We start from the raw sequence: 10,180 nt of genomic DNA on the forward strand, positions 1-10,180 counted from the left end.
TGGGTGATTTACACTAAAGGAATTTTTTGAGGTGGTCTTAGCAGAGTGTCCCAAAATTGACAGTATAAATAATAATTTTGAACCCGCACAAACTTTTCAACCTTCAGAATTATCAAAGTCTACTGGATTATCATACTATTGCTCTTTAGGATTTCTCTACTATTCGAGAGAGTTAATGCTGTTATTACTCTTTATATCTATTAAGTTATTTATTGAATTCTACTAGATTGTCATACTTCTGCTCTTTAGGGGTTTCTCTAACAGGTCGGTAGAGTTGATGTTATATAATGTCTACCTATCTGTTAAGTTGTTCATCAAAATCTATCGAATTGACATACTTTTTTGGGGATATTTTAACAAAGTGTTCTTCGAATTTGCAACTTCAATTTCGATCAAACAATCCAAAATCTGCTCCAAATGATCTCAAATTTGAAACAAAGCTTCCAAATACCAATACAAAACTTTCCAAATCACCAATTTAGTTGAATAACACCAAATTAAAAAGACCCAGTTTGTCGTCTTCAATACTTTCTAAGGTCCAAAAATAGATTTTTGAGATTTTTAAATTAAATCACCAAAATCTATGTTTGAACTAAAAGTTTAAGTACAAATTATTAACATTCGAATAATTTTTAATAATAATAATAATCTATTATTAATTTTTATTTTTCCACCGCCAAATAAGAATTTCAAGCTTTGGAGTTATTCCGCGAAGAGTTACGGCGTGCTAAATCTGTCTTGATCTAGTCCTTGGAATAACTCGCTCGTTATTTATTACGATTAAGTGACAAACGGAGAGAAAAGTCATGATTGTTACGTGTAAAGGTGTATGTATATTATAAGAACGCTTGTCATCTATTTTTAGATTGACATAAATACCAAGTGAACAAGTTTCATGGTGAAAATGATCTTCTATAATCAATAACAATTTAAATAGAAAATGACTCTAACATATCGATTTCCTATGTTATTATTACATATCTCATGCGTAAAATGACTCTAACATATCGATCCCTCAACCTTCTTTTCAACCTCAACCTTATAAATATAGAAGTTACAGATTCTACAAATATCAATAATTTTGGCTTAAATTCTGTATTTGTAATAAAAATTCACATAATATTTACAAATAATCTATCTCCAACTCAATAAACAAAATGATTTGTAGTTCAAAATCTGTAAACCCAAAATAGCTAGATCCTCCTTTGTGCCTTATGAAAGAAAAATGTAACTAAGGCAGTCAAATTGTGAATCGTCATGTCCTATATATCCCCTCTTCCAAATTGTTATTTATGTCCGAAAATTGCTAAATAGAACCACTTGTGCATCAAATAAAAAATGAAAACTCTAAAGGATAAACAAGCTTTTCAGACATGCTTTAATTTTTCCAAATTGAACCTTGGTGGTTTTTAATTAATTGTTTGATCATGTAATAAAATGATGAATAGGCCTAGAGTTGCAATCAAGCTCTTCTTAGTTTCAAAGTTAGTTGACAAAATCAGTAAAATAATTAAGTTTGAGTAATTACTAGCTGACTCTTGAATTAATATTATGTAATATAAAAGTGGCAGACACATTTGCTAAGATTCATGCAAGTCGGTTAATAATTCAACTTAATTAAGAGGGGAGTAATATTGCTTCCTACTTCTTGCCTTTGAAAGGTGTTTTTCCTTTTTCCTTTTTCTTTTTTTTTTGTTTGAGTTTTAAGCTGCCTATAATACACCTACATTTGACTTTTCATTACCATCATTAAAGCCTTGACACCTCGTGATATAGTACCTATCTGATACTTATCAAATTGAATTTCACTTCTGTTTCTTAAAGTTCTATTTGCTGGATGTGGTGATATTACATCCCAAGTCAAAAGAATATGTGTTTAAGTTCAAGATTGTCCACATATTCATCACTGAGTTCAATCTTTTGATTAGGAAAACGGCACATACAAAGGTAGTGACTGTTTATTAAAAATATAAGACTTTGCCAAGTGGTAACACGATGTATAATGTCTGACACTTGCCCGGTTCTGAAAGGTCGAAAGAAGAAGTATTATAAGCTTTGAATGGAAACTCCGGTAAACGACACTTCTATACGTTGTCAATGTAGAGGACTGTTTACTCTATCATATTACTAAAAAGATAATACATTATTTCTTACTATTGTTACTTGCCGTTTTTTTTATTACTGTTGTGCTTATGCTTTACTGAGCCAACGATCTATTAAAAACAATTTCTCTATTTTTACAAGGTAGGGATAAAGTATGCGTATACACTATCATCTTTAGACTCCACTATATGAGATTACACTGAATGTAGTGTTGTTGATATATTACTAAAAAGATAACCGTCAGAAGTCGTCCATAAAAGTTAAGTTCAATAAGCTATAGAGCAAAATAGATTACCCGCTACAAAAGGTAAAATACAATGAAATATCAAAAAAATTTATATTGTCGGTGTATATATATTACTTCCTCCGTTTCAATTTAGACGATGTAGTTTGACTCGGCACAAATTTTAAGAAAAAAAAGACTTTTGAAACTTCTGATTTTAAAAGCTTAAGGGGTAAATGCTTTGTGGGGTCATGATATTTGTGTAGTTATAAAAACTTCTTGCTAAGTGCAAAATAGGTAAAATAAAAAGTTTAAAGTTGAATTATTTTCAATTGTAGAAATGTGTCATTCTTTTTGCAACAGATTAATAAGAAAAGTGCGTCATATATATTAAAATGTACGGCGTAAATTATATTGAATCCTTTACATCCACACCACACATACCCCATAAAATAATATTTCTTGAGAGTAAGACATACAAGAAGAACAACCTATAAAAGATGCCAACAAAACAGACAAACCAGAAAAATAATCTTTGAGAGGACCCCATATTAAAAAGATTCCCAACAAACTCATGTCATAGTCCCCTCCATAACTTTAATGCCTTATACACACAAAATAAAAGGGACATTTTCTTGAACCATATATGTCCTTTGTACAAGTCTTGAAATTCTTGTTAATTTTCCAACTTTACACTCTTTCTTTTTCATGTATCATTTAAGTATGATAGTTCTAGCAATCCTTCAATTCCTATTCTTAAACATTATTAAAGCCAATGGCTCTACATTTCAAGCAATGCCATCTTCACAAAATGCAGCTAACAATTTCCAACCAAGTATTGCTGTTGTTATTGGTGTCCTTTCCATCATGTTTTGCTTAACATTTTTCCTCCTCCTCTACGCAAAATTCTGTCGTAGATCGCCTCCTCCTGTCCACGTTACGCAAGTACAAGATGGACTAATTCTACCAGTAACAAGAAGTTCCTCAGGTATCGATAAAACTATAATCGAATCACTTCCTTTTTTCAGATTCTCATTGCTCAAAGGCTCAAAAAATGGTCTTGAATGTGCTGTTTGTTTATCAAGATTCGAAGATGTGGAAATTCTTCGATTGCTACCAAAATGCAAACATGCTTTTCACATTAACTGTATTGATCAATGGCTTGAAAAACATTCAAGCTGTCCTCTTTGTAGACATAAAGTAAGTGCTGAAGACCATTTATTGTTGACATATTCAAATAGTTTTAGATTTTTAAGGAATCAATCTGAGCTAAGAGAAGATTCCAACTTAGAACTTTATGTTCAAAGAGAGGAAAATGATATAAATAGATCATCAAGATTCAGTATTGGGAGCATCAGTTTCAAGAAATCTGAAAAGGGTGTCAAAGAAGAAGAATTGCCAATTCAAGAAAACAATATTTTTGATCAAACTGAAGAACAAGACAGAGTATTAGAACTACATAAGTTCAATCATAGGATTGTTGTGTCTGATGTTGTACTAAAACATCGTTGGAGCAACGTTAGTTCGTCGGATTTGATGTTTTTGAATACTGAAATGATTAATGATATGACAAGCAATAGATTTTCATCTTCAGAATCAAGAACCAATTTAGAAAGTACATCAAAAGTGTTGAGACAAAATGAGAAAAGAGCCATGTCAGAAATTTTGATATGTCCAAGATTTGAAGATCATTTCAATACTAGGAATTGTAATATAGAGAATTGTGGTATATCAAATAATGTGAAGGAGGAAAGGAGGAAGAGGATTTGGCTTCCAATTGCAAGAAGAACAGTTCAATGGTTTGCTAATAGGGAAAGAATAAGGTATGTAGCTTGGGGATCAGATGCGGGCGAAATTCCTGCTAATGGCTGAGATGTTCAGTTGACTCCTTTCCACTTTGTGAGGGTCCTGACCCCTACGAGTGAGCAGAAAAGGGAGGAGGAAAGAGGCCCTGGTGAACTGTTATAATTAGTGAACAAGTGGAAGTTTTGCTGATACAGTATGAAGTACTGACAACACCGAGGGACATGCCCTGAAGCATAGGACGAGAACGAGCAAAATCAATGTGTTATGATTTCTGGCCTTGCAACGACCATGGAAACACAAGACAATCATTCGATGTATAGACTTTTTCATTGGTATTTTCTTGATTGGCTAAGATTTTACTTTCAATGGTTAAATTGAAAATTCAAGTTACATTTGGATAAGTGAGAACACAATTGATCCTCTCGGGTTGGATGAGTTAAAAGAATCTCCATTGTATGATAATTTGAGTTCAAAAAGAAGTCAACACTTTTGAGTTTTTTCTTGTACCTCTTCTTTTCATTTTCAGTGACATTTGCTTTATAGGGTTATTACTTAGTTAGATTTCTTTATATAACCAATATAATCAAGTTTATTAGGATTTCTTAAATTCAATAAAACTCTGACAAAAATGGCATCAACAAATTTATTACATTAAATCTTTCAATTTGTATATTAATATGTCCTAATTACATGACAATGGCAAACCCTATGAGTTAGGGCAAAGATCACTTTTAGCCCGCAGCAGAAACTATTTACTTATAGTAACCACAAAAGTGTATAAAATTTGTATATTTTTAGTATATAACATTTAACAACAAAAAATCCAGTGTAGTCCCACAAGTGGGGTCTGGGAGGGTAGAATGTACGCAGACCTTACCCCTGCTTTTAAAAAGGCAGAGAGACTGTTTTTGGAAGACCCTCGGCTCAGGGAGGAAAAAAGGAAATGGCAATAACAAGTAAACCAATCTGACAACCAAAGCGAAAATACAAAACTAACAATAAGTAATGCAAACAGAAAATCAAAACAAGGTAACAACAAGTAATAACAACAATCTAAGGATACAAAAAAGAAGTACCCAAAGGACACTAAGAGATGTGTCAAAGCTACTTTGACAAACAAGGACAACACTCGGCTACCTAACCCTATAATCTTTATTCTCAACCTCCACAATTTTTCAATCTATGGTCATGTGATGTTTTAGACTTCAATACCACACAAGAGGGAGGGGGAGTGATTTGTGCGGTACCCAATTTTTGCTTAACTTGATTATAGAAGGACCTGGTTCTTCTATGTGTTCCAACTGCTACTGGTGCGGAATAATAAATATAGAAAATAAGGAACACAGAGATTTTACATGGAAAACACCTGACTCAAAAGGTGAAAAAACCACGACCTACCTTCTAGTAGGATTTTCCCAAACTCTCCACTAAAATCAGTGAGCCAAAAACTGCATTTACAAAAACTCTTTTGTAAATCTAGGATTAACTCTAATCCCGTTGTGGCACATAGCCTTAATTGTTGAGACAACTTCAAGTTAACTCTAACTTGAAAACTCTACATACCTAATACAATTGCTTCTAAATAAGCTGAAAGGTACAATGTAAAATCATCTACTACAAATTAACTAGAATAAAAAGACAGACACTTGGAACTGGTTCTTTTATCTGGTTCAAGTAGCTTTAGGTTTGCATGATTGAATCATACATAAATTGCTTGCAAAATTGCCTTACTATTTTGCTCTCAATTCATGTTTAACTTCTTCTTATGTGTATTACCTGTAAAAGAGAACAACACTAATATTTAAGGAGTTAGCAATTAGAGATTAACTAGGATACAGATGCTACTCTTCCATGGTGGAAGAGTTCTAGTTGATCTCATACTCTTTACTCTATCCTTTTCTCAACCCGTGTTCTCTTTGTGTAAGGAGTCTTTCTCCCTATCCAATATGCAATCTTTTCGATCATGATCAGGAGATATCACTTCTGATAAGTTAGGTTTATCTCCTTCAAGTGCATCTTACATGTTTGAGTTGATCATAAGTGTGCTTAACAAGATGGACCTGGTCCATGTTTGAGTTCCTTTGTCAGTCTTCAAAACTTCACCTTTACTTGGGGTAACAAATTCCCCCTTTTTGATGATGAAAAACTCTGTACTTTTTACTCACTTAGGCTATATCAGAACTCAGCTTATTCATCAATACAAAGTTAGAGATTTTTACTTATCATCAATGACCAGGTTCATTAGGTTATAAACATCACTTATTCCGAATATGTAAAGCATAATATCTCTTCCCCCTTTTGGCATCATCGAAAGTTGCATAAACAAAGTATGTGTCCCAGAAATTTAATAATTACTCATGGCCACTGGGGCAACTGCAAGTGCAATCATGAATCAATCATCAGTAATCAAGCAAACATATTTAAACTATCAAGGAAATATTAATAGTCAATAAGAGCAAAAACAATAGATATCATTGATAGAAGATATGTTGCTACCATAATCCACAACCAGAAAGAAAAAAATATTCAAAACATGAGCAAAATCTGGGTCACTAGAGGTACTAGACAAGTTCAGGAGATGAAAGCTAGAAATTCTAAGGCTTGGAGGAGCAAGAGGGTTGGTTTTGGACTTGGAGAAGGGTCAGCATACTCTAAAGAATCCCATCATTCTTCTCCTTTTCCTTGGTGAGCTCAGTTTTGAGAGCATCCCTCTCACATTCAACCTCTGATAAGCGAGCCTTCAGCCTAGCTGTCTCAACATCCTTTTCTCCACTCTCCTGCACTGGGGCTCTGACTTTGCTGTTTATAAGTGTCTTCCTAGATGAACCAAGTTCATTGGGTATGGCAATGATCTCATAATCACAGGAAATCAAGGTGTTGATTCTAAAGTGATCTTTGTTTGAGGCCATTTCCCACTTCTTCAGTGGCACCTTGTAGCGATCAAGAACAGTAGTCAAAATAAATCCATAAGGAGTGGCATGGGCCTTGGAGCCATTGATAACCCTGTCCAACAGCTTGATAATGAAAGCAGGCCAGTTGATCTGCCTTGTACTTTCAAGACACTCTATCAGCACCAAGTCCATGTAATTAATAGTGTGTCTCCTTTCTTGTCGAGGTAGCAAACACTTGTTGACAAATTCAAACAAGACTTTATGATGTGGCCTCATTTCACTCTTCTGTACAGCCCTAGCCTCATTCACTTTTGCAGCATCACAGAATCTCCTGGTAATATCAATGGCAGTATGAAGGGAGTCCAGACATGGCCACATTTGCCTTGTGTAGTCATCATAACCTTCAGAGGGTATGTTAAGGATCTCACCTAGCTCCTTTGCATCGAAGGACACTTGAACTCCTCTCACCAGGCTGCTAACTCTGCCATCCTTAACCTCAGCATTTGCCATGAATTCAATGATCTCATTCCTTAGCCTTCCATCCATCTGAAGGACCATGTCCTTCCATCGTTGAACAGCTAAGTCATGTTCCAATCTAACTATTCCTGGTTCCCCCATGTCTTTTAGCAATCTACCCTTCAAACATTTTCTCTTGCCAAACTTGGCCAGCTTGTCCTGTTCACCATTAGACTCACTCTCTTCTTCACCACTCCACTCCTCCTCCTCAGTAATTCTAACTTGTTTGTTTTTCACTGCAGACCTTGTCCTTTTGGTCAATGAAGGTTCAGCAGTCTTAGACACAGATGAAGACTTCTTGGAAGAAGTCTTGGTCGTTTTGGGCTTGGGAGTCTGAACCTCCATTGTTGTATGTTCCTCCTGATGGACCTGTTCCATCTCCTCAACATCAACACCTTCAGAGGACTCTGCAACCTTACCTTTTCCTTTATCCATCATCTTCTTCTTGCTTTCAGCCAAAGCCTTTTGTAGTTCACTCTCACTCTGTTTCACCCTACTTCTTGTGGCTCTTCCCTTTGGCAAGGGAATTTCAACAGTTGTTGGGGAAGAAGTCTTTCTTTTCTTGGAAGGTTTTGTAGTACTGGGAATCTTAGGTGTGGGTGTTCTCCTTTTCTTGGGATTATAACTGGCACCTACTTTCTTTAGAAGGTCTGCTAGGGTTTCTTTAATGGATGAACCAGGTTCATTCGCATGAGAACTTAAATTGACAAAACCCTCAGCAGCCTCCCCTGATCCACTTCCCCCTGTTTTCTTGCCACTTTCTCCTATAATTTCAACTTCAGCAGCATAAATTGCTGGTATAATCGTCTCAGAGGTGGGTCATGAATCAACCACTTCTACCCCCATTCCACTCTCATCACAACTTGCACCCTCTCTCTCATTTTCTTTTTCATTTTTCTTTTTACCTCCCCACCTTCCCAATTCAGGCAATTCCATATTCCTGACAGACCTAACCAAAACAAACCTATTTTTTAAATTTTCAGCCAAAGTAGAACTTACCTTAGAAAGGGGTTTTGAGCCTTCTCAGAGTCAGAAGACCCAGGTCCTTCCCCTTCACTTGAATATTTAAATGAATTGTCTGAGTTCTCAGAATCTTGGGCTTGGGCAGCCTTCAATTGTGCATTTAATCTCTTTGGTAGTGCACCTGAGGCTATAGTTTTTCGAGCTAGCATTTTGACACGTTTTTGCTTAGGTTGGGGGTTTGTACTGGGTGGAGAAGGTGTGGATAAACCAGAAGGGGAATATTTAAATGAATTGTCTGAGTTCTCAGAATCTTGGGCTTGGGCAGCCTTCAATTGTGCATTTAATCTCTTTGGTAGTGCACCTGAGGCTATAGTTTTTCGAGCTAGCATTTTGACACGTTTTTGCTTAGGTTGGGGGTTTGTACTGGGTGGAGAAGGTGTGGATAAACCAGAAGGGGATGGTGGTGGAGGAGTTCCTGGATTATCTTGAGGATTTGACATAGTAACTAATTTCTTGAGAGAATTTATGAGTTAGGCTTTTGGAAGAGAGAACAATTGAGAGTGAAATAGATTTTTGACAGTTTAGAATAGTGAGGGTGGAAGAGTGTGATGATGGGTATTTAAAGAAAGAGACCTATTTAATGACTAACGATAGCTTTTAGCAGTCAATTAGAGGTCTAATCAACCTCAACTTTCAAGTTGAATGAACGGTTAAGCTTCCCTAGATTTTAGGCATTTTATGTGGTGAGAACTCTAGTAGAGACGGAACTGGTTCAAAAAATTAAACGGATAGGATTTTCTGATCTTTTTGAACATAGGTAGGACTCTGCTCATGATTTAAATATTTAATTTTCTAATTGTGCAGAGTATAGAAAACATGCCTCATTTTTCAGATGACCAATACTGATGAACTAGGTTCTTCTTTTAGAATTCTCTTGATCATGCCTCAATTTACCAAAATAGAGAAAATTTTGTAGAGATCAGTGAGTCATATCAACATATGTCATAGGTGTATACTATTTACAGTATGAAACTGAGCAAAAGTTAATCTAGATATTTATGCAAGTTCCAGATTTCCTAGCAAAAAAATATTATTTTTTTTTCAATAATTGTTTTTTCATTGTGCATTCTGAGCCGGTCTCATTAGGTGATCTTAATCATCCTTAATCCTAACCTGTTCCTTTCAAAGCTTTCTCTACTCAGTGCTTTAGTAAAGATGTTAGCAATTTGCTTATCAGTAGCACAAAATTCAATAGTAATCAATCCTTTCTCATAGTTGTCTCTTAAGAAGTGATGTCTAACATCTATGTGCTTAGTCCTCTTATGATGAATTGGGTTCTTGGTCATACTAATAGCACTAGTGTTATCACAAAAGATAGGGATGCAACCAACTTTAATGCCAAAATCCATCAGTTGTTGTTTGATCCATAACAATTGAGCACAACAAGAGGTAGTAGCAGTATACTCAGCCTCAACAGTGGACAAGGCCACTGAGTTTTGCTTTTTAGTGGTCCATGATACCAGACATGAACTAAGAAAATGAGCCATACCTGAGGTGCTTTTCGTGTCTACAAGAAAACCTGCATAGTCAGCATATCCTACTAGATTAAATTTTGCTACCTTTAGGGTACAAAAGGCAAAGATCAGTAGTACCTTTCAAATATCTCAGTATCCTCTTG

The 10,180-nt window shown here is 35.4% G+C and overlaps 1 protein-coding gene across 1 annotated transcript; it reads left to right on the forward strand.

Moving 5' to 3' along the window:
- Window positions 1-2,867: 2,867 nt before the first annotated feature.
- Window positions 2,868-4,633, forward strand: LOC107770747 (E3 ubiquitin-protein ligase ATL42-like). Its single transcript, XM_016590080.2, has one exon. It carries the CDS (start codon window positions 3,035-3,037, stop codon window positions 4,196-4,198), a length of 1,164 nt encoding a protein of 387 aa, XP_016445566.1. The 5' UTR covers window positions 2,868-3,034; the 3' UTR covers window positions 4,199-4,633.
- Window positions 4,634-10,180: the final 5,547 nt, after the last annotated feature.

This window comes from Nicotiana tabacum, chromosome 8, assembly GCF_000715075.1.
Source record: "Nicotiana tabacum cultivar K326 chromosome 8, ASM71507v2, whole genome shotgun sequence".
NCBI classification, from domain to species: Eukaryota; Viridiplantae; Streptophyta; class Magnoliopsida; order Solanales; family Solanaceae; genus Nicotiana; species Nicotiana tabacum.

Bases quoted from the DNA above. Each gene is read 5' to 3' on its own strand.
- LOC107770747 (XM_016590080.2), top strand. From the start codon at position 3,035: ATGTATCATTTAAGTATGATAGTTCTAGCAATCCTTCAATTCCTATTC.